The 25,673-nt window shown below is 38.4% G+C and overlaps 1 protein-coding gene across 3 annotated transcripts in view; it reads left to right on the top strand.

The window, feature by feature from the left end:
* The window catches only part of LOC113108446 (F-box/WD repeat-containing protein 7-like), an 84,062-nt gene that overhangs the window by 40,793 nt on the left and 17,596 nt on the right, over positions 1-25,673 (top strand). For 2 of the 3 annotated variants that reach the window (XM_026271583.1, XM_026271591.1), the window contains 3 exons: positions 17,482-17,543; positions 18,941-19,079; positions 22,551-22,685. In XM_026271583.1, the coding sequence (XP_026127368.1) occupies positions 17,482-17,543; positions 18,941-19,079; positions 22,551-22,685 (336 nt within the window). Of the gene's footprint in view, positions 1-14,795; positions 14,867-17,481; positions 17,544-18,940; positions 19,080-22,550; positions 22,686-25,673 lie in introns of those variants that run through there. The other variant, XM_026271601.1, reaches the window with a different exon arrangement.

Raw genomic sequence — 25,673 nt, 5'->3', positions numbered from 1 at the left:
CACATTTTCTTCATAGAAGTTCGTTCTGATTCTTGATTCTAAAATGTACAGGAAAGTAGATTCATATGACGTTTATCTTTAATCGTGTAATTAGGTGTAAAGGTTCATCTTCGGATTGAGTGATGGATATGCCAATTATTTTATGTGAACCCTTGTTTGTTCTTGTATTAACAGCCGGTTTCAAACTGCAAACTGTTTTATTAAATGCACGCTCAGTGCCGGCCGTCCCCGGTGCTGTCATGCCATTGTGCTTTTCCTTTCTTTTGCCCTCTTAAAAAATCAGGATATTAAAAATGCATGTTATCTACTTGCATCATAATTGGTCCGGATGCCCGGAAACCATGTGGCTGTTTGTGTCCCTACATTTCCACAACGGTTATTAGCACACAGTGAAGCAGAGACAGATGATTGGTCAATATAAAAAAAAAAAGAAAGTGCAATATAAATGTACTTAATAGACTTTATTTTTCAGAAACCTTGGAGAGATTCAGGAATACTTGCTTCAGCATGCAACAGTTGGTTTAATAATAAAAATAGATATTGTTTCCAGGACTTTAAAAGGCTTTGGACTTAAATGTTTCGGACATACACATGAGGAGATTTATACACAGACTTTTAATTGTATTCCTCAGAGGAAGGAATCCTCATTCAGCCATTCCAACTGATGGAAAACAAATGTTTAGAGAATATTACAAATATTGGTCACTTAACCAAATTAAGGTCCAATTAACATTGTAATTAACTTGTCCAATTTATAAACGGACAATATGTTTTTCATACTCATGCTTAGAAGTGAGAGTTGGACCGTAAACTAAAGTGTCACCAAAACATCTCTAACTTTTGATGCAAATATCATCATGTAATTAATTTGATTAAATTGATTGACAGCCGTAATCGATGCTGAAGTTTTGATCGAGTGTCTTGATGATAATCACTGTAACGTATTGCAGTTTGCATTTCACTTTCCTCTTTGTAAAAATTCATAAAAGTCTGTGTAGAGTTAACTCACGAGTGGCCAGAAGGAGACCTCTCCTCGTGTTGCCTGGAAACCATTTACAGATGGAGAGAGATGTGGACAGGTCCTTCCTTCTCGCCCACCGGGCGGCTCTCTACTTTTTATGATTTCTCTCGTTCGGAGATGCATGTGCCCTTTGTTGTTGACACTTTAGGGTGCATGTGTGCTGTTGTAATGCAGTGCCCCAGGGATGCTTATTTACATCCTTGTTAAATATCACTGCATGACAGAGGAAAAGAAGCTCGGTGACGAGAGGGTTTTCCCTCGTCCCTCGGACACCATGTGTTTAGAGGGAGGAAACTTGGTGTTTTTCAGGCCTCTTGTCTCCGATTGGTAGCATTCAGGTTGTTTTTATTTCTCTCTTTCAGTGGGCCGTCTGTCTTTGTTTCCTGAATGGCTAATCTACCAAGTTCATGCTGAGAGAGCCGTTGTTCTGTGTAATTGTGCGCTCTCATTTCCATACAGCTGTCCAGGTCTCAGCGCAGATATGCCAGCAAATAGAGAAAAGCTCTTAACTTTCATGTACCTGCATGCCGAACTAGTACGCTGAACGAAAAGGCCAATCAGATCTTGGAAGTTTAGCCAAAGGGTCAATTAAGGGTTTGTGGGTCAATCCAGTTAGACGCTGATGTTGAGCTAATGTCATATTGCAGATTAGCACCACAGAAAACTGATTTTAATTATTTTGAAAGAACCGTCCTGGTTTGGCCGAGAATGGGAATTCTCATGTATTCTCAAGTTGTTCCAAACTAGAAGTGGAAGACTTTCTTCCATTGAAGATAAAAGGAGACACGTGCTTGTCTTTTTACCATTCTGTTAAAATAAACAGGGACTGGAGCAAAAAGGTGAAAGCAGAAAATATCCAAATCTGAATTTTTGTTTATGATGGCTAGATGGAACTCTCAGGGATAGTTCACCCAAACATGAAAAGATATTTTGAAGAATGTTCAGTTGACTGTAGATTCCAGTTTATTTTTATTCCATTCTAAACTGGTTTGACAACCAACATTCTTCAAAATATCCTTTTTGTGCTTAGCAGAAAAAAGAAACAAAAAAAAAACTTTTTGGGGTGAACTATCGATTTAAATTGCGATCCATCCATTCGTCATTGAAAAAATGGAAACATAAAGTACCGTAAGTTGCATTATTCATTTTGAATTCACCATCACCTAAAGAAACTGTGTCTCTTCAGAAGACTTGAATTAAACTCCTCAGTTCATATAGATGGCTTCTTTATGCACATTTTGAAGCTTAAAAATGTTGATTCCCTAGACTTTCAACGGATGGACAACGATTGCTCCGAGAATATAAAAAGAAATCAAAAATCTCTGTTTTGTGTTGCCGAGATAACAAAGTCTTATTGGTCTGAAGCGACATGTTGGTGTATGAAAGTGAGACAAGCAGTGGTCTATTTTTGGGAAGCTGTTCTAACCCCTATCTCTGGCTCCGTGGATCATGTAGTGTCTTATCCTCAAGAGGACGAAGGCCAGCTGGCGTGTAAGATGCTCTCTCTTTGTGCCGAAGCTGGTGGAAGGTCTATCTTCAGGAGGGCAGCTCTGTACACTACTTGAGTCTACACTTTATTGACACATCTTGGATCCTGTTGGACTTAATCAACATTGGTTCGAGCTGGAGTAGCTGCATAGACTGCGTCACTGACCCAGCATCTCTCATCACGTAAAGCGTTTCTCAGCATGTACTATAAAGCCACAAACTCCTTGATCAGCATCTCTAATCCAGCTCTGCGTCAGGCTGCCAGCGTCTGTGTGAGTGCAGTCGTGCTGTTTTACACTTTTATTTATATAGCACATTTAAAAACAACCATGGTTGACCAATGTGCTTAACAATGTCCAGAAAACACACACACACACACACAAACAAGACAAATACAGTAAAAACATCACAAAATCTCTGCTCAGTTCCAAATAAAAGCCAAGTTACAAGCACTGAAAAAGCTCGGTCAACATAATTTTTTAACTTTGAAAAGCACCTGATTGGACAACCTCAGTGCTTTAACAGGAGCGTGGACATGTAAAGCTCTGATAAATACGCAGGCGCCAACCCAAAGCTAAGATGGGGGTAATGTGCTCATACTTTTTAGTCCCAGTTAAGAGCCGAGCTGCTGCTTTTTGGTCTTACTGTAAGCGTTGAAGAGATGACTGATCCAATCCTTGTAATCAATAGATGTGAATCTATTAAGAATCACTTTTCCGTGCATTTAGGGTTTGGCGTTTCAGTTTTAATTGAAAGACCTTTGTGTAAAAGCCTCGTTACACCACTGTAATAATGCACTTTGACATGAAGAAGTGTTATTAGGAGTCTGAGAGGAGTCTTTTATTATTAACAGATGCTCGGAGAAGAACTGGGCAGAGATTTGAACATGGAGACTTTAGTAATCATTGCTTCCTCCAGAGGAGAGATTTATGGTTTGATACCTGTGACATTAACTTTCGCTCTTTATTCTGTATGGGATAGTTTATCATTAGCTACTTTCTGATGCGTTCATCCTTGCGTAGTCCTAACCTCCCCAGCGTTGCACGCTTTTTATCTAACTTTCTTATTAGGAGCAGGAACTGACACAGATATCTCAATTTGGTTCTGAATCACAGACACTCAATTCTGTTTGATTCCAATTTTAACGTGATCCATTTGGGAATATTCAAATTTGTAGTTTCAACAGGCTGGTTTCAGATTTGAGATCAGTGTGACGGTGGATATCTTGCATTGCAACTGATTTAACAATATATAAAAGTTGAATATTGACAATCTTTAAGCACGTTCCATGTTTGCATGTGGTGTAATTAGAATGCAAAAGAGGAAAGGTTTTTAAAGAGCAAGATTGCATTTTACACATTCTTGTTTTTAACATTTTACTTGTAAGATTTAATTCACTTTTTCAATTTTTAAAGACAAAGTTAATTCTGCTGCTTAAAGTACTTTCCCATGTCGGGAGTCATTCAAACAGAAATGTTACTCTATTATGATTTGGTTCTACATGACTTCGGCAAACTGTCCCAAAGACAATGGAAGTGGTTCATTATATCCCATTATATATTTGTCTTTGTTAGCAGACTAAAGAAAACGTGAACTCATACCTACATTTCTCAGTTGTTTTTCTTGAATGCCACCACCACAAAGGAACGTTTAGAAACTTGCAAACCCAATTACTGAATAAACAGAAGCTTGCACCTTTAATGAGCAACACCATCTCTTTTTTCAATCATAGTAGGATCTGAAAACGCTGTTAAGCACCGGTCCTCCAGCGCTCTGTGTGGTCTGCCTGGACGAGTGTTTGGATTCAATGGAGAGGAGGTTCTGGTGAAGTCATGCGTGTTAACTGGGATACATAACCATGATTCCCCATGGGCGGTGGTTTAAAGCATGAGATGGCACGCAGTTCTTCTCAAACCATTGTGAATATACGTGCTCTTAGCGTTCTGCTGCCACTGGCAGACATCTATTATTGATGACGTGCAGATTGCTCCCTTGAATAATATACAGTAGGATTATTTTGTGTTGTTGTGGACAACAAAGTCTGTCTTTAAACGTGTTAATGCAGGGAAAATCTTGACCCGTTTGACCATGCTGAAAGAAAGTATGCATCTCCAAACAGTGGAGTACTTCTAATCTTAGTTGTAGTTAAGTAGTGGTTTATTTTTCTCTGGTGAAGTGACTGTCCTGTGTGGTTTCAGTGTCGATGGATATCACAACAGGCTTAATTAGTGGATTTCCATGCCTGTGGTCCAGCTGTTTCCTTCAGCATGAAATCCAGCAGAATTTATAATCAGGAGTCAAAAACACCCTGAAGGAGGGTGTGATGGAGCTTTTTTCCATCCTCATTTATTTAATTTTTTTTTCCTTCAGAGGCCCACATTGCCCTCTTTACACTTTCTCAATGAAACCTGGTTTATGCAAGGGTCCGTGTGTCATAGAGGCACTCGTGCGAGTGTTTGTTGCACCTTTAAAGCTATGTTTCAGTACTTCAGTACTTGGTGATTCAGAGGAAAGCTGGTCAAAGAGCTTGTACTTTTGAAGCAGAATAAAGCATCTTTTGCAGCGTCTGTAGAAAGTTACAAAGTTTGACTACTATCTTCTGTACAATGAATAAAAATGTCCAAACTGTAGGCTAAATGTCTAGGATTTTTAAATAGCTATTATGCAGCACGTTGTTCATATATGAACTTGGGTGCTTGAGTCACTGGTTTTAATACATTTTAATTGCCCCACTTTTAATGGAACTTTTAAAGCATGCTTAGGGACTTGTTTAAAAAGATTTTACCAGAAAAAGTTTTATAATTTGTATCATATGTAAATGTAAAGCATCTCATGTAATTTGATTTAAAATATTGCATCTTTGTTTAGCTGTGATTTTGTAACTTGGAGATCGTCTCAGATGCTGCCATGCATTGAAATCTGTATCACTACTTCTTAAAGTAAATGTGAACTTGTGCAACAACTATTCACTGCTGTTTCTTGCTGGTTCATGGAGTGTTGTGTTTTGCATTGCATTGCTTGTAATTGCTTCATCACGCTCACATCTTGATCCAGAGCCACGGTTCTGTCCTACATCTCATGGCACAGCAGTTTGTGCCTCTGCGTCTCACTGTTTAATATCACTCCACATTCAAACCTTGCATAATTAAGTCCTGTATGTGCAATTAAAAAGTTTGCACCTTTCCAGATTTCTAACGACATGCTCTTAGTGACTTATAGTAGTTCTTCTGAAAGCTGTTTGAGATGACGGTGCGAGCGAGAGCTCCTTCAACCCTGAGGCCTGTCCCGAGGCTCTCGAGGAGTCTGCTTATGTTTGCTCTTTCTGTTTGCGTGTGGTTAGCGTTTTAAACCTTCGCCACAGGCATTGCTCCATAATTGAGCTAAATCTGATCCTTTTGGAGTGTTATTTATATCTGGCGTGCTTGAATGAAGACATCGTAATGGGTTTTGTCTGTTGGTGAGTGTTTTTATACACTGATTTAAGCTCTGACAGCTGTCTTCTGATTAATTGTCTGGACTTGAGTCAGTAGAACCGCATTTTGTCAATATTTCTGTAACCAACCAGAGCAAGAACATGGTTCTGTTCCAGAGAAGAAAAATGATCCTGCGCACCATAATACTCTTCTCTTTTAATCGTCTGTTGCAATGTCTTTCACTTAACATCTGAGACGAGCCAGAATTGCTGTTGTGTTACATCATCTAGCTTCAACTGACACCTTCAAAAACAAGTCAGAAAAACCTTGGTTTCTTTGCCAGGCTGTTTGTTTGTTTGTTTGTTTATTTACTTCTGGAAGACAGCAACCAGTGGTACATTTAGTCATGATTGATTTTTTTCAGGTATTTTTCCATTCCTCGTGTCAAAGGCTGTTGTTTTTGTGAGAATCACCTTGTGGTCTAAGTTTGATTCTGATATCTGATCAGCTTTGGCGCTGCTTTCTCGTGGAGGAGTGAGATTTGAAACGGTGAAACGGCGTCAGCGTACATGGATATCAAAGAGCTGCAATTGTGGGCTAACAGCATGGTTAAAAATCCTCCCTAATGCGAAAACTATGCATTAAACCAGCCAGACTGGAGTATCTGGTGTGAGAGGAAACACCTAATGACAACAGTAACAAGACTGAACATGCTCTCTGCAGCAAAGCAACTTTACATGTTTCAAGATAAAGATCTGGATTGAGACTTTGCCAATACTCAAACCAAGTATTGAGGTACAAACATATCAGAGTGCTCTCTTGGCATTGGGACTGAATTATTATTTGCTGTGTGCATCATGTTGATTTCGAACAGTGTGCCATGGCTTTTACCAAAGATCTCACGTCTGACAAGCAACTGTAAAATCATATAGTATATAGTAGTTAAAGCATAAAAACACCATAATACATGTGCAGATATTTAGGAAACATGTTAAGTTCACATACTTGTTTCTCTGAAAAACAATACTACAGCCAGTTATTCTGCTTTAAATTGTGTGTTCCGTGTCGGAATGTCAAGTTTTGGTCTGTGTGACTCCGCCCACTGCCAGTTTAACCAATAGGATTTCCAGATTCCCCCGGGTTGCCAGTTGGTGTAAAACACAATGTATTACAGCTATAGAAGCCAACAAACACTCAGAGATTGTTGAGAAACCCTCAGCATCCATCTGAAAAGCTTTAACCAGTTTTAAGTTTTGTCAACTTGCTCATGGATCAATCACCTCCTTCAATAGTTCATCTTCTTCATTGAGAGAGAGTTTGTGTCAGAACTTGTAGCTGCTGAAGGGGGTATTTATTTTTTCATTTAGCTGTTAGCATGAAGCTGTTTGGTAGGGCTGGGAGAGAAAAAAACAACTATTATCCGATGCATCATGATTCATTTTTCAGAATAGATTCTGAGCTTTGTGTATGTGTGCAATGGTGCTTGTTTGTGCTAGAGACAGACATATTTAACTTGCTGCCGGCTAAAAACAAAACACACAACTCTTTATACTAAAATGTTGATCAAGAATCATTTTGGCACTGGATCGGATCGTGAGGTACCTAAAGATTCACATCCTTGTTTTATTTTTGTTCACTCAGAGGTTTCAAGACCACAAGTCTCTCACCCCACAGACTTCATGTCTCCTTTCGTGAGTTTTAAATGCATTCACAAGAGTACAAAACATTGTTAGTGGAGCTCCAGGACTGTAATCTGGGTCTATTTTTATCTGTTAGTGGTAATCATCATCTTCTATATAGTGTTAGTTGAACCTCCATAGCCGACTGTCTTCTCATTTACACACACACACACACACACACACTGTTGCAGTCACTGGCTCTAAAAATGCTCACTTCTCAAGTGTCACCACTAAAACAAACAGTCCATTAAAGGTCAGTTTTAATGAGACTTTCTCTTAATAAGGATGATGGTCAGAGATGGACTGATCTGTTGATCGTGTGTCTCATCAGAGTACAGGATGGAATGAAATCTTCAACTGGAATATCAATAAAAGCAGTGGCACTAGATTGCATCGGTTTACAAATCCATATGCACACGCTCTGAGCAGACCCTAGGCAACTGTCTTCAGATAAAACATCGCACATTTCTTCACTAATTGTGCTGGCTACAAGATGCCTGGCTTTCTGACTTCCTGAGATTGACTTGGATGGAAAAGTTTCACGTCCTTGACTCCGTGAAAAAGGGAAAAGGGTTTGACTTTGTTAGTGTTTCCAGTTGACATCGCCAATTAGCTCTTCACATCTCTGTGCTAACGTTACCTACGTTTAACCAACTTGCAGTGGCCTGAAAATCATCATCTGAAACCAGATCAGGACAAAGACGTTTGGTGGGAATCTGCTTTGCTGAAGGCTTTGAAGAATCCTGTCTTTCACTTCAACACAGAGCGGCAAAAGTGGAGCTTTTAACAGTTGGTTCACTTCAAGCTACCAAGGCAGGGGTTAACTTATCATATCTTCTCACTGAATTATTATAAGGTCACCACTTTGAGGTTTTCTTGAAGAGGGCTGTCCAATCCTGCTTCTGGAGCCCAGTGTTCAAAGTTTCTGGTGATCCCTAAGACCTCGATTCGTTCTTTCGGATGCGTTTAATAAGGATTAGGATAATTAGGACTCTTCACTCCTGCTTTCGAATAAATCTTTTGCAGCGTAAGGTAATGCCTAAGGCTCTTTTCTCTGTCTTAAAGATGAAGCTATAACTCAAAGCATGGAGAGCTTCACAAACACCCAACACTTCACTAATTACCCAACATTACCACTACAGTCCGGCAAAAATTCCAGTCCTCGTATAGAAAAACAACACCTGGAGTTTGTCGAAGTCCTGCTGTTTTCAAACGATCGCCCACCACCTCCCTTCACAAACTAATGGACATTTCTTTGGCTTTATAACTGCTCCTTCTGTTGTTGATGGCAGAAGTGGAACAACTCTTTGGGGTTTAGCAGAAAAAAAAACCTTCCCCTCTCTGTTGCTACCAACAAACATCTCTATTTAGATTTTACGGCATGATAATCAGCATATGAGTCAGTAATATGTTTGCAAAGAATTTATGGCGTGTATAAATATGTCATATTGTGAGATTAGATCAGTGTGCATGGGTCAGTGAGCTGGTATGCATGTATACTTTAGTTCTGGGAACAAATGGTGCAAATCAAGAATAAATGTGCATGTATGACCCCAGAAATATAATGGATTTGGATGACACATGTCATACTAAACGCATTGTGAAAACCTTTATAGCAGACCATGATGATATTCTCCCAGCTCTCATAAAGGAACTGAAGAGTTAAGAGACTAAGGCCCATTTGTGTTCATTCTGACTATGATAATTTCTAAGAATTCACAGGTTCTTGACCCAGTTTAGAGGATAGTTTGTAATAACATTTGTTATATTGCATTTGCCTTTGCATCTCCATCTCAGGTTAATTGATTTTTCCTGAAACCACTGAAGTAATTTCCCTCAGCGCTTCTTATGCTTTGCACACATCTGGTTTCATTTAGCCAGCATTGGTTGTTTATTCAATTCCTAAATTGGACAATGACCCTTCGGTGTCTCTGTGGATCTTTTTCCAGCCATGTGTGATGCTGCCTGAACATCATTCGTCATGACCCGATCAAACGTGATGAATCAGGGGCTTATTGTCAAGTTGGAGGCTAAATGCTGGGGTCAGGAGCAGATGGTATCAATGTGCTTCGTAGGACGTCGCAGTCCGCAGGCGAATTCATTAACCTCCATGTCATCTGCCTGATTGGAATTTGAGCTTTCTCGCTTCACAACGGTTGCCAATTCATAGGGAGGACACTGCCTGTCTTTCATTTCCTTATCAAAAGGGCAAATAAACAATGTTTAAATGATGCTCAGGAATGCTTTAGCACTTTAAAGTTTCATTAATGCAAGTTTCTTGAATTAGAGATTTTACATTTTTAACAATTCCGTGTCAATTAAACAAATTTTCCAAGATGGAAAATGAAAAACTTTTAAAACAAATAAAAATCTAGTTAAAAAATGCATGTGCCAAGTTGTTGGAAAAGTAATCTTTCTTTGAGTTGAGTTGACGTTTTACAACTTGACCTCCCATGTCATCAGTTCAGATTATCTGATATTTTAAGAAAAGTCATTAAGGTCTTCAAGGGTCCTCTCTATCATGACTTTTTTCTCATGCATATTTATGCACTTCGCTCATGCCACATTATCGATCGGGCAAACATTTTCTCTTATTTTTTTTATATAAGATTGTGAAGAAATAGTGTATGCCAAACTATCCAATAAGTATTTTTCTTTTTCAGGAACACCAATATTCATTTGTATTTCTCATTATGTTGTGAAGACAAAATTAATTCAGTGTAATAGCAAAAAAAAAATCATTATGGCACTGGATGGTTCATCTGCTGTGCACTGATTTTCACAAGCTGTTTGCAGCATGTTCTTGGCGTTTTGCCTGCTTGATTTGTGATAGTGTCTTAAGGAATTAACATGTTTCTGGAACCTGTTTTGCTGCTTCGCTAAAACAATACAAGACTGTTGTGGGCCATCTATCATGTGTCTTGCAGGTCTTGTTGCTTTAAGCATAACTATATCGCTCTAAAATCCATGAAATTGGGAGATAAGAAAATGGACTTTACAAGCTAAGCGTTCCCAGGAAAGCACCTGCTTTTTTTCGTTCGTGCGTCAGGGGAAAACCTCTCGCCGTGCAGCCGGTTAATTCTCCACTGTGAACGCGGGGGGGTCAGAGTTTCTTGAAAAGACATGGGCAGGACCTTCTCACATGCCACACATTCCTATCCGCTGTGTAAAGTTTAGAAGGGTTTTTGTGTGTGGAGAGAAAGCGCTTTATAGACACAAACGTCCAGCATACATACACACGCTTCACTTTGTTTAGGGGTTGCTGTGGAGATTTTCTAACAGCCGAGAGATGGGTGATCATTGCACCTGTGTTTTTAGATTAATTCTGACAAAATACAGCATCCGTGAAGGACAGAGATAAGTTCACATTCACTAAGAAATCCCCCAAGTTTATCTGGATACAGTCCTCCCATTTCATACAGACCTTGTTGCCAAGATGATCATCGTAACAGCTTCTCAACCCAGCTCACTCGCTCCACTTTCATTGGCTTCCGGACACAGATTCATTTGGAAACTCTGTAAGATGAAGAGTTTTCCCCAGCAATTCATCAACAAATTGCTTGGAAACTTTTGACAGGTGCAATTTTGTCCCTAACGCTCGGTCGGAGTAACTCAGCGTGGTCCTCTCCCTGCAGCTGGATAGATTCAGTTTTTATTGATTTATATTTTTAAGTGCAAAGAGTACAATCTACAGAACCGGTGCCAACAAATCTAAACCCACAAGGCTTGTTTTCCAGCACTTACCCGAGGTGTTTCATCAGCACCGGAGCAAAGTTTAATCATTTTATTTTTGGTGGGATCAAATTCATCTTTTCCTCATGCACTATTGAGAGCTATAGAAGACTTTTATAATTATATAAGACATGTTTTGATCCAGCGCTCATCTTAAAATATCCCTTTACTACTGTCCCAATGAATCAAAATGAATCGTGCAAACTGATTACATCAAAAGATGCCCAGTTAATCCTGTTCTCGTTCCTTTCTAATGAATGTCTGATAAATGACTGCGATCACATTTGCTAACGCTTCCTTGATGCATTCCAGCATTTCATTTGCCTTGATTAGACTCTAATGAGCATTGTAAGACCAACCAGAGTCCCTCGAGGTTGGTTTAAATCTGGCTTCATCACACATGCCGGATTGTCTGATCTAAACCCATTTTGGTAAAGTGTGTTGAAGTGGTTGGGACTGAAGCATGGCGACTTGTGTCTGGTTGAACGAGGCTGTTCTGTGCACCAGTGCTGATGGACGGATGGCTGTGTGCGGTCAAGCATCGGTGACTTTACGTTCTCTGTTTGTCTGACGCAACGGATCTGTCTGTTATCTAATGAGTTTTAGATTGCTTGACTTTTACTGAAACTGCATTGTAAAGGAAGATTAGTCATTAGACTCAGTCTCAGTAAAGTGGACATAACTGATAGGTAAGTAACTTCAGTCATACTAAATACATTTGAAATGGGTCATTCAACAAAGTGAAATCTGTATTTGTGTCATGGAAGCTAAAGAACACAATTTAAAGTTTCTCGTGGCACTCCGGTTGAGTTTAGACGTCCCTGACATGTCTGGACTTGTTCAGTGAGTCACAGGAACAAAACCAATGACGGGTCGTCACCACTTTACGTGACTTCCTTTATCTCTAATGCAATCTTTTAAAAACAATAAAGAATCTTACGAGTAAACAAGAGAACGCCACAGATGGATATCTGATTTGTAGAGAACAAGTTATTAGTAGCCAAACTGAATTTTTGGTAACACTTCAATAGGTTTCCATTAGTTAATGGTAGTTAATGAGTATTACAGTATTTGTAACTGTTCATTACTTAGCTCATGTTAGATCCATTGAATATTAACAGATGCCACTTTTGACTTTAATCATGTATTACTGAATGTTGAAATTAAGAATAATAAATGCCATAGAAGTATTTTTCATTCTTAGTTTGCTATCTAATGTAGGAACTAATGTAGGAACTAATTCTAACTATTACTGACTTTTGACTTTTTGGGTCTTGTTTTTTGTCAAAAATCATTAGGATATAAAGTAGAGATGATGTTCCATGAAGATATTTTATAAATATATTACCATTTTTTTTATTAGTAATATGCATTAAGAACTTCATCTGGACCACTTTAATAGCGATTTTCTCTATTTTTATGTTTTTTTTTTGCACTCTCAGATTCCAGATTTTCAAGTAGTTGCATCTCTGTCAAATATCCTAACAAACCATACATCAATGGAAAGCGTGTTTATTCAGCTTTCAGATGATGTATAAATCACAGTTTTGAAAAATTGCAGGGTCACATATGCTAGTCATACGCATGTTAATAAGCAACTAGTTAATAGTGAGAATCACTCCCTAAACTAAAGTGTTTACTGCTTGTTTTTGACAGTTATTTCAGTGTATTTGCATGAACTAAATGGCACACTTTTGTGTATGTCAAATTCAATATATTATTTTAAATCCATTTAAGTTCTTTTTTTTGGCAACATGTCTGTGTACGCTTGGATGAACTTTAGTCATGCAGTCCTTACACAAAACCATCCCGAGAGCCAAATAGCACCTGCTCAGTCTGAAGGAAATAACAAGAGGAGGGGCCTGCGGTCGTCTTTGGGAAGCGGCTGGTTTGGGTTGAATATAATCTCAGGCTCTTCACTTTCGTCCAGCAGCAGCCTGCTCTGTGCCTCATTCTCTGTTCACTTCTTCATCTGCAGAAAACCTGTCATCTGATCTTTCTGTGTGATCCCAGTGCATCCTCCTCAGAGCCAGCAATTCATTTCTGTCCATGTTTTGCTAATAATGAATAGCGATTATTGCATGCTCGCTGGAATACTTGATTCCCATTTGTCGATTAGAATCCGGAAGTCAGATATGTGTTCGGTTCTACGAGTAAGCTAATAAATTAATTTCAACTCAATCAATATTTGATGTCCATTTATTTAAGCAGGCGTGTAATAAGCAGAACAGTGTACAGTCAGCTAGTCATTATCACAAAATAAACACCAAGTTGATCAGGACTCGGCTCTGTAGTCTCTCGTCTTCTCATGCAATAAATTAATTTCAGTTTTGTTATGACATCTGCTTCAAACATTACTCTTCTCATGATAATTTTTGTTAACTCTACAGTAAGTCAGTGATGCTTAAGAGCTACGGCAAAAATGCCCTTAATTATGAAGATGTAACATAGTTCTTATCCATCATTACCAGGCCAATAATTTCTTTTTTTTTAATTAATCTAGTAAAGGTGGTTATGAATGTTTTAAAAAGATTGTAATGAATATATATTGCTGGTGTAAGATTGTCTTCCCTTCTTTTCATCAGTCTTTTTAGTTTGTGTGGATTTTTAGACTGTGGCAATATCTCAATGGAATTCACATAACTTGCTAGTTTTGGTTATTTGGTTTTATATCCCTTGCAAACTACCCCCAGAAGTCTCTTCTGCTTATCAAGGCTGCATTTATTTGATTAAAAATATAGGAAAAAAACAGTAATATTGAGAAATATTAATGCAATTTAAAACAATGGTTTTCTATTTTAATGTTCTTTAAAATATAATTTATTTCTGTGATGCACAGCTGTATTTTCAGCATCAATACTCCAGTCTTCAGTGTCACGTGATCTTCAGAAATCATCCGTAAATGCTGATTTATTTTGAATGTAGTAATTTTTTTTTTACTTTTTATTTATTTTTTTATTTTTTTTACCTGTGCTACTTTTTCAGATTTATTTGTTGAATAAATTAAAAAAAGAACAGAATTTATTTAAAAAATATTACGAAAATATAATATGAATTATGAACATGAAACAAACAGGTAATTAAGTAATAGAAAGTCCAGGCGTTTTTTTTTTTTTTGTCATCTTCAGTAAGAGGGGAGGTTCTGAAGAGGGCAGGGCTCTCTCTCTCTCTCTCTCTCTCTCTCTCTCTCTCTCTCTCGGTCTCTCTCTCTCTCTCTCTCTCTCTCTCTCTCTCTCTCTCGGTCGGTCTCTCTCTCTCTCCCTCTCTCTCTCTCTCTCTCTCTCCCACGGTCTCTCTCTCTCTCTCTCTCTCTCTCCCCCTCTCTCAGTCAGTCAGTCCGCTCGGAGGGCGCTCAGTGAGACAGACGCCGAGTCTCTGGATGAGTATGTCTCTGTCGGATCTATCCGGGATTAACCGAGCCCTTATCACGCAGATATAGTTCATAAACTCTTCATCTCCTCTCAGTGAATCGCTCCCGGATTATCATCTTCACCATGGGTTTCTACGGCACTATAAAGATGATCTTCTATAAAGTGAGTAACGCTGTTAATTCGTGTCTGATGCACTGCGGCTTTTATATCGATACGGCCGTGCGCCTCGCGTCAAAACCCATTCAGCGCGTCCGCGACGCGACAGGAACGCGCCCGTTATGAATCAAAGAAGCGGAGCGCGCGCTCGTGTATTATACACATCTTGGTTGATTAATACACCGGCGCTCGGATTTGTCGCGTCGCCTCGCGTTCTGAAGGGCGTCGGTGAAACACGCGACTGTTCTTACAGCCACTGCGGAAAAATCTCCAGCTGACTGAGAGAGTCACCTTCCGCGATGTTCAGTCACATACTTTGAGTCTCCTTGACGAGAACCGGGTGCGTTTGGAGAACATGCTCCATCATAATTTCCCCATCATCTGTCTATACACACACATACACACACACACACACTGCACCTGTGCTCCCTACATCATACACACATCTATCCGTCCCCTATACAGTACATCTCCGCATCACTGCATCCTTCTCTTCTTGTATAGCTGATTTATTTAATCGCATGTTTCTGATGTGCAATTGATAGTTTGTTGCTCTGGTATTAGATTCTGCTCATCTTCCAGAGCAAACCTGTTGGAAATCTTAATTTGCAGCCGATATGCAGCAGAAATGATATCTGGGCTGTCTCAGAGCGTCAGTGTTGTGTTATATGAATGATTTAGTGTCTGCCTGTTGAAGGGTGTTTCCTCTCTTACAGTGATTGGGTCACTGTGTCATTGCTTTTGATGCCAGGTCTGTCCCCAAACTTTATATTTGAGCTCACGGTCACTGCAGATTTCAGGGTGTCCTCTGACGTCGACGGAGCAATCTCGTTAATAGTTTGGTTACGAAACAAAGCTCATTAAGAATATCTGACGTTAGGCATTATGTGAGAATAGATCTTAACTTCCACGACTTCAAGGGTTTTATTTATGAGTAAAGCACACTTAAATAGTCTAATATGTGCATGAGCTAAATGTGCATCTATGAGTTTTCTGAAATGAATAGCAAGGCTCTTCATTCATAAATCACAGGGTTTATTGACCGATGCATGTTATTTGCCGAGACTTCACAGTGAAGCATTCCTGTTGACCACAGACCGAGGCGTTTTTGCTCGGTGGTGTCAGACATGGAGAACGATTACACAGTGACTCATCTGAAATCAGATGGCTCTCGCTGTGAACCCGAGAGAGAAGCGACAGTCTAATCCACTCGCCCAAATAAATGTAGAACTGAGCAAACAAGTGTTTGTTCTTCATTCACACAGTTTGTGTTAAGTGCTTTTCACTAAGTCACGTTTGGCTAATAGTGGTGATCAGCAAGTGTGGCGTTCCCTATGTGTGGAGTAAAATGAGAGAGTCGTAACACACATACCCTCACTTTCTGACATCTTCGGTGTCATGCCATCTCTTGGCTATCTTCATGCATGTATATCTATTGTCTGTTTGACGACCTTTGCATTGAGATCACTGGCTGTACTGGTCCTCATCAGGCTGTCCTGTAAAATAAACACAGCTGGCATGGAAGGGGTTAATGCATAAGCAGAACATTTCAGATTTTTGTGATTTTAAAAAATGACCTGGCACACCTGACACTAGAGCAGCTGGAGCAAATGTGACCATGCCAGTGTTTTATTAGGTTCATTTGAATATAAAGACCAATGCATGTCATTTTTACAGTAGGCCGAAACTCTAAATTAACCATGAACAGTCAACCGTGAACATGCATCATCTGTACAGTCATCTCATCTTAGGTCATGAAAAACCTACTGGAAACCTGATACTCGTTGTTTTCTTGTTTGTTTTTGTTTTTCACAAAGATTCTAAAGTTCAACAGAAATAGATTTATTTTAAATATTTTTTTGTAATAATGTAGCAGTCTTTAATGTCACTTTTGAGCAATGTAGTGCATCCGTGCTGAATATAAATCTAAATATTTATATTTATAAAACTATTAATTGCTGCCAAATGCTTGCTTATTCAGTGTACAATCTGTTTTAGAGACTATATGAGATTATTAACTCTTAACCACTGAATGTTTCTTGCAGGCACAATGCCACTGTGATTTGGATATCATTTCAGACATGATGCATGAGTGTGTTTCAGTAGTGGAAGTCTTTACTCGTCACTCACAACTTCTCCTCGCATCCTTCATGACTCACAAACCCTTGGACGGCACAATGATTCATAACTTAGAGTCTATTGCTTTCCTTTGTGCACATATACATTTAGATTGTTGTGTTGTGTCCACACAGATGTGTGTGTTTGTTTGTATGCATCTGCCCCCTTTTCTAGCTGCTCTGATAGGTGTGTGTGTGTGTGTGTGTGTTTATGCCATACACCTCTTTGAAGACTCACATGACAAGCATCAGCTGTCAGATTTTATCTTTTCTGTGTTGTGTCACTATAAAGTGCATATGACCTTCCTTCATCTGGCCTACATTTGTTGGTGAGGGAGTTAGCACAACACACACACACACACACACACACACACCTCCTAACACAGGAAGGAACACCGGTGGATCAGTAATGTTTACTGTAATGGTTGTTTATGTGGCTGCTCATTATTGTCTTGTCCCATATGAACCCAAACTAACCAGCGCTCCACCTGCTCTTTGTTGCAGATGAAGAGGAAGTTGGACCATGACTCCGAGGTTCGAACTTCAGGAAAAAAGCCCTGTCACAGGTAAAGCTCCTGTTACCTGACCTGAAGCTAGCCACATGTTTAGCCCAAGTTGCATTGCATTTTATGTGCACATCTTCCTGAGAGTACAGTAACCGGTAGATCTAAAATATGCTCACAAGGCTATATTTGCATATGCATGCAAAAATTTGTATTTTTCTAGCATGCATGCTAATAAACAATTAGTTAACAGTGAGAATTGGTCTCTAAACTAAAATGTTGTCTGAATTTCTTTTCAGTATTTTATTAATTAAAGAGTCCTGTATCACAGAAAGAGAGAGAAAAAAATGCACATCACAGAAATAAATTACAGTTTAAAGTACAATATTAAAATAGTTATGTAAAATAAATGTAGCTTTATGCATAAATAATTATTTTCTTTTCTTTACCTAAAACACAATTTTAATGACATTTTTAACACTTATTTGCACACAGAATTATGATTGGTCTATTCTTTCATGCATCCATCTGATAATCTAGCCACCTTTACACTGCACAGCTCACCTGAAACAAACACTTCTGTTATTGTTGTTTTTTGCCTTGCAAGCAGTAATATACACCTAAAGAAAACAATTGCACGTCTAGCTTGTTTTGGTGCAGCTAATGGTTCAGAAATGATACACCGTCACTGTGAAACCACATGCAATCTCCTCCTGAGAGTTTCCTTAGTCAGCAAACCCGAGCTCAGCCGTCAGCTCTGACCAGTGTTCATGCTTTAGTGTCGAGGCGCAGGTGTTCCTGTGGTTGATATTAGAACAGTACACGAGCATCCAGGCATCTTGCTCTCAGATCCCATTAAATATGAATCCATTATGAATCAGACCTGCACTCTTCCCGCTCTCCTCCTCATCTGTTGGTTTCTTGAGGCATCCGATAAGCAGAATGCAAGGAAGAAGTGCTGAATCATCTTTTCGGTGTTAGTTTAGGACACCAGAGACTGTAAAGACTGCTGACAACTCTCTGTGTCCCTTCCTCACCACAAGTTGAAAAGGGAATGTGCTTGAGTTCTTAATCGTTTGCATGCATTTGAGAACAGACTCTAAAATAGCGATAAAAGGTAAACAGAAAAGGGTTTCTATGAATGAAACGTGGCAGGTGGCTGTATAAAATCATGCTTGACCTGTGGGGCTCATCTGGCACCCATTCAGTTCAACTCACCACTTTGGTTTTCGGCTGTAATTCCCAAACTATTGTGCGGAAGCAAAGCCTCGGCGTTTAATTTTCAACCTATTTTGTTTTGAAATCTTCCATAAACTGCACTGACCTTTTCATATTCTTGAATTGCTACAACACAGATGTCTCCTGTCAGAGTCTCTTGTTATAAATTGTGCACCAGACTGCCCTTAGACTGTTTGTTTGTCGCTACGAATGGGTTTTAAATGGTACTTTTCTTCCTCCAGTCCTACAGGACTGCCGTTCCCAGCCACCCCCACTACGTTTCGGGACATTCGAGTGGTCATTGGGCAGGGTCAGCAGAGACGGCGCATCACGTCCATCCAGCCTCCCACCGGTCTGCAGGAATGGCTGCGCACCTTTCAGGTGAGTTCAGACCCAATGAAGCTAAGCAGGTGCACAATCACAGCTAGTACATGATGCCAGCATCATGGTAAAATCATTTACACAGTCTCTCTAGGCATATGTGAGTTCAAAAAATACTGTAATAATGTGTACATAATAATATTAACATTACTTATTATTATTATTATTATTAACCCTTAGCCTCACATTGCTACAGAGCCCTATGCATCACATGCAGAGAAAAAATACTTTTTTGCATGACATGATTTTACTAAAACAAGGAAATGAATAAAGATGTGGGAGCTAGGGGGGTGTGTGTTATTCATCATCTACAATATGTTAATGGTTGTTTTAATGATATGCAGGCTGACATAATGGAGTATGTCACTCATGAAACAAACAAAAACACGTCTTGAGAGTCCAAAAGCATTGACTGCGTGATGACGCCTGTTAGAATACGGTCAGAATGAACTGTAATTCAAGATATGAAAGCAACAAATCTCCCATTTTGGGTTTGTTTCGGTTTTATAAGAAATCCAATATATAGCATTTTGATAAGACCTTTTCCTGAATATCAGCACATGAGCACAATTCAAGAAGTGATATTGATTTTATACAACAGTTTAACAAACAGGAAGTTAGTTACATTTTAGGCCCAATAGTGTGTTTTTAATCTGTTTCGCTGGTGAAAAAGTTCCTGGGGAAGCCGGATCAGAACAGTTGTGCGTCTCTGAGCACAGTTTTTAAATGAATCTGTTTTTGAATGAATCATTTGTATCAGTCACTTGTTTTCTTTCTAAATGAATCAGCCGTTTGAACGAATCGTTTGCATGAATGATTCAGTGAATCACTCATTAACCCAGGTACAGTTCACAATCACAAAAAAACACAGTAGTGGGAACAGATTCTCAAATAAAGGCCATGACATTTTGTGTGTTTTTTACCCTGCATGTTAGCTACAGTAAACTAAAACAAGGGGGTAGTATGTTAAAATATGGCCACAAATTAATACAATTTGTACGGCCACAGTATCTCAAATTGGTGGCCATGAAATCTATTTACCTTTTACATGTCTTGTGCATTGATTACTTCTGGTACTAAGATCTGACTCAATCTAGATATTTAAGCTCATGCAGCCATTATGCAACAGGTTTGCAACTATCTAGATCCTTGTCACATGCATCCTACTAGAACACCAGTTCAAGCCTCGACAGAAAGCAGTGTTTGCTGTCCTGTGCAGGTAATTACAGGCTTGATCAGTCCTCCAGCTTAACAAAGCTGCTCTAGCATTAAACCCGTGTTGACTGAAAGGCTGAAGAAGCTTTCTTCTAACACGTAAAGTTTCGCCCAGGATGTGTTCTTGCTTCTTTCTAGAGTCATGCTAGACTTCCATTCTCTTAATAACCCTTTTGAAACATGCAGAGAGAATGTGCAAGTAATCCTTCATGACGTCAAAGGCGTTCGATGGCGTCTCGGGACAGAAGCAGCATATATAACATCCTCTCAGTTGTGGTCTGTCTGCACCATTATGCAGTGGGTTCATAAAGAGTTTAGTTTATTTTCTTGATGGGTTACTTGCTTTGTGTCCTGAGTTATTGAATGGCTTATTTCTGGTGCTAATGACACATCCCTGCGAGTCAGCAGCTTCACTGTTTCAGTGTCGTTTACTTCACATTAAATGTCTAATTTCTGCACTCTAAGCCTGTGGAGATGTGTCTTAGTGGCAGGTCTGTCTGTTTCGGGGTTGAATTAAAGAGCATGCATTGCATTGCAACCGTGTCATATTTGTATACATAGTCCAATTTGGGAATTTTAAATATGTTATTTAAAAAAATAATAATAATTTAAAGACACAACTGCCATTCAGAAATTTTTTCGATTTTAAATGTTTTTAAATACATTTCTTCTGCTCATCAAGGCTGCATTTGTTTAATAAAAACAGCAATGTTATGAAATATTATTACAATTGTTACAACTGTTCTGCTTTTTTCAGCATCGTTTAATGAATAAAAGTTAAAAAGAACACCATTTGTTTAAAATATAAATCTTTTCTTACAATATAAACTTTAATTCAAACGTTAGGGGTCACAAACTTTTTGAAAAATAAATAAATACTTTTATTTATTATCTTATTCAGTTAAATTGATACATTCATTGTTTGAATGAATCATTTGTATCAGTCACTTGTTTTCTTTCTAAATGAATCAGCCGTTTGAACGAATCGATTGAATGAATGATTCAGTGAATCATTCATTAACCCAGGTACAGTTCACAATCACCAAAAAAAATCAAGATACACATCTCAAATAATGGCCATGACATTTTGTGGTTTTTTTTACCCTGCATGTCAGCTACAGTAAACTAAAACAAGGGGGTAGTATGTTAAAATATGGCCACAAATCAATACAATTTTGGGCGGCCACAATAAAAAGAACACCATTTGTTTAAAATATAAATCTTTTCTTACAATATAAACTTTCATTCAAACGTTAGGGGTCACAAACTTTTTGAAAAATAAATAAATACTTTTATTTATTATCTTATTCAGTTAAATTGATACAGTGACAATAAAGAATTTTATTGTTAGAAACATTTTGTTTTTAATAAATGCTAAATATTAAACCTGATCCTGTACTACACAGTTTCCATTAGTTAGAATGACTAATAAATTAATAAATTAAGTTAATATGCACTTTACTGGTAATATAGTTTATATAGCTATTGCACAGATTCTTATAGATCATGAAACATTTGGTAACACTTTACAATAAGGTCTCATTTGTTAACATCATTTAATGCATTAACTCACATGAACTTACAAAGAACACTATAATATATTAATATATATTGCTAGTAAGTTTTGAACTTAAAATTAGCTAAGATTAATAATAGCTTTGGCCCGTCTAAACTTTCTCATGTGTAACGATGATTTTTTTAAAATGCTTATGACTTTAAAAATAATGTTAGTTCATCTCATGTTTAGTTTAATTAGTTTGCTTCAACACAGTTTAATATTTTAAACGGTTAATCGCAATCTCATTATTTTGAGCTGTTAAAACAGGCAGTTATACTCTTCTAGACGTAAACCAGGCTGTGACCGAGCTTGAGCTGTAAATTACGGAGCTTTACCTCGCCATAGTCCTCTTCTGTACGTCCCTCTTCCATCATAAACATCCTGGAGCAATCCTCTTCTCTCATTTGATGCGCTTCGTAGCAGAATGACTTTGGCACAATCTCTCCAGTGCAGCATGTCCTCACTGAGAGCGAATTATGTTCCTAGCCCCACGAGTTCAATGAAACATTTCATTCAACTGGATGAAGTTGACCGCAGCGTAATATGGAGAGAGAGAGAGAAGGAACCCTGGGAACTGCCCCGAGACACGAAGACTCACGAGAACCTTTTCAGTTACGTTCATGTCAGAATTTACCGTTCCTGGCGACGGTTTGCTGCTGTAGAGCCAGTGAAAATGATGTTTTTGGTGTGTGTTCCAGAGCTGGAGTGGTCCAGAGAAGCTGCTGGCGCTGGATGAGTTGATTGACAGCTGTGAGCCCACGCAGGTGAAGCACATGATGCAGGTGATCGAACCACAGTTTCAGAGAGACTTCATCTCACACCTGCCTAGAGAGGTAAAGCACTCACACACTCATCTATGTGTTGAGAAGTTTGCAGAAACACTGAAGTTGATGTTTTGATGCCGTTAACTTAGCGAACTTGGGCTTAGCTTCAACTCGTTTTTAAATACTCAAGCTTAACGGTGAATTTCCTGAAAAACTCTATTACCCATGAAATCAGGCAAGAACACTTCAACATATATTTGACAATAGATCTAAAATGTATTGTTTAAAGTCTTATCAAATGATTAATCGTGATTAATCGCATCCAAAATACAATTATTTGTTTGGCTTATATATGTGTGTATACTGTGTATGTTTATTATGTGTATTTATAAATACAAACACATGCATGTATAAATAAAAAAGTATAATATAAAAATTTTTAAATGTATAAGTCACACTTTTTTTCATAGTTTGGGTGGTCCTGCGACTTATTGTCAAGTGCGACTTATTTATCAAAATTAATTTGACATGAACCAAAAGAAATAAACCAATAGAAAACATTACCGTCTCCAGCCACCAGAGGGCGCTCTATGCTGCTCACTGCTCCTGTAGTCTACACTGAAGACATAGAGCGCCCTCTGGTGGCTGGAGACGGTAATGTGAACTCTCGGTTCTTGGTTCTAAATAAATGCGACTTATAGTCCGAAAAATACGGTAAACAAAACTTGTATTTTGGATGCGATTAATTGCAATTACGATGATTTGTAGCTGTTATGTTGGATAATGTGTATGACCTTGTAGAATATCATATACAGGTTAGGTTTAGGAATAAACCTTCAAATTTAAAAAAATAATAAATAAATTAAAAATTCCGAAACATTGTACATTTGTCAGTGAATCTACTGAAGCCCTGAGCTCTAAACCGCTCTTTTCAGTCGTGCACTGTGATGTTTGACGGTGGTTTTAGAGCGTAGTAAGCGCTGGAGTGCTGCTCACAGACATGTCCTCTCTTACTCTTTATCTTCAGAGAGATGTTTCAACTCTCTCGGCTTCTTTTCAGGAAGACAGAGAGGAATCTTCCCGTCGTTTCTATGCTCTCTCTTCTTCCTGTCACTGGTTCAGCTTGCCATTCTTGTTCTTCATCACCTGTCATCTCGTCTTCCTCTTTCCTGGCTTTCTTTTTCTTCTTCTGTCTCTCTCTGGCTGATTGAAGCAGATTGTGGGAACAGCTCCTCTAGGCTAATACTGTACACTCTAGAGATCGACCGAAATGGGTTTTCTATAGCCGATTCCGATGCCGATGTTTAGAGGTCAGGGTCAGCCGATGGCCGATATGTGCTGCCGATTTTTAGGGCCGATATCTTGGAGTTTTCCTCTTGATTTGCATGCTAAAATGTCACACTAATAATAAGTGGATGCACAACCTTTCTAAACTTATCATCATCTATTGAGCACTGACTTGAACCATCTCTCGAATCTTAATTTAGTGCACTGCACGGTATTAAAATAAAGAAATGTATCCAAAGTTAACCAAACAAATCAATATTTAAGACCAAGTATTAAATATATAAAACAGGTAATATATAAAACAGGTAATATATAAGTCAATCATTTACATAAAAGTTTACGAGCATTTACATTTATCAAGTAGAATTTTTAAAGTTTGTTGGAACATAAATGTAAACTTAAATATACATTTAAATAAAAAAAATTTTAGAAATAAAAATCTGCTGTTATGCCAAGGACGTTTTTGCTCATGTGAAGAGGATGATTTGTTCAGTCTAGTTTACATACACACATATACATACATACATATATATATATATATATATATATATATATATATATATATATATATATATATATATATATATATATATATATATACACACATATATATTATAGTTTAACATTCAGATACATTGCGAATATGGAAACATTTGGATATGTGCAGAACGAGACGTGAGCAATAACCTCCAAATACGTCTCGTCAAACCCGCGCTCGCTCGTCCTCGTATGGATCGGACCGTTTTTCGGATCAGCAAAAAAAAGAAAAAAAGGCCAAGACAAATAAACATACGTTTTGTCTTTTTTTTATTAAAATTAAATTATTAAATTAAAATATATGAAATCAACTTAGTGCACATGGCATAATATCTTCTTTTTAACATAATACCCCGACTTCTCATCTCCCAGTCTGCTGTGATGAAGTGAGCAGTTTTCGTCACAGAGCTCTCCGTCCCCCTGGATGTCCACCCGTCTGTCGTGAGCGCAACAGAGGATGCTCGGGATAGTTCATCCACAACTTTTTCTTCTCATGTTCATAAAGATCTGGCACAATCTTTTCACTCTGACCTCTTTCCTTTATCATTATATCTGACAGGGAAGCCAAAATGCACGGGGCGTTCAAACTCCTCCGCTCATGCGCAACTTTTTTTTTTTTTTTCTTTCTCCATAATTCAATCCGCGGGTCACATGTGTGCCGAACCGAAGATATTGATATTGATCAATGATGATCCGTTGCACCACTACTGTAGTGTAATTTGAAAACACTGCATTTTAAAATACAACAACTGCACCACGAAACCGTTTAAAGAGGCGCATTCAGCGGTCTCCTTGACGGGAAACAGTCAACAAAGTAACATGATCTCCAATGTATGGCTCGCTCTCTTCATTTTATCAAATTATCATATTTATTCATTTTACAGTCCTGCTAGTAGCATTTTATTCACACTAAAACCCCATCAACTCGTGTGAGAAGGCTTTTTTTTTTCCAAGTGGCTTTTGCATATAATAATAATAATACCGCTGCAGACGCATTTTGCAGAGTTAAGGTTATCACTTGATCGTTAATTTAAACGACGATCGATCATGGAAATTAATAAATGTTGACATCCCAAAATACAAATGAGTTGGATGGAAAACTGGTTTTTGTCTGCATCAAACCATGCTTCCGAACAAATGTTATTCACCGTTCTGGGGCAGCTCCAGGACAGCTGTCTCTCCGAGCGCGGTGCTGTCTGTGAGCAGCGGAGTAACGGAGCACACAATCACGCT

This window comes from Carassius auratus, chromosome 1, assembly GCF_003368295.1.
Source record: "Carassius auratus strain Wakin chromosome 1, ASM336829v1, whole genome shotgun sequence".
Classification (NCBI taxonomy): Eukaryota; Metazoa; Chordata; class Actinopteri; order Cypriniformes; family Cyprinidae; genus Carassius; species Carassius auratus.
Note: the sequence above shows the minus strand (reverse complement) of the source record. Positions and strands in the feature narration are given on the sequence as shown.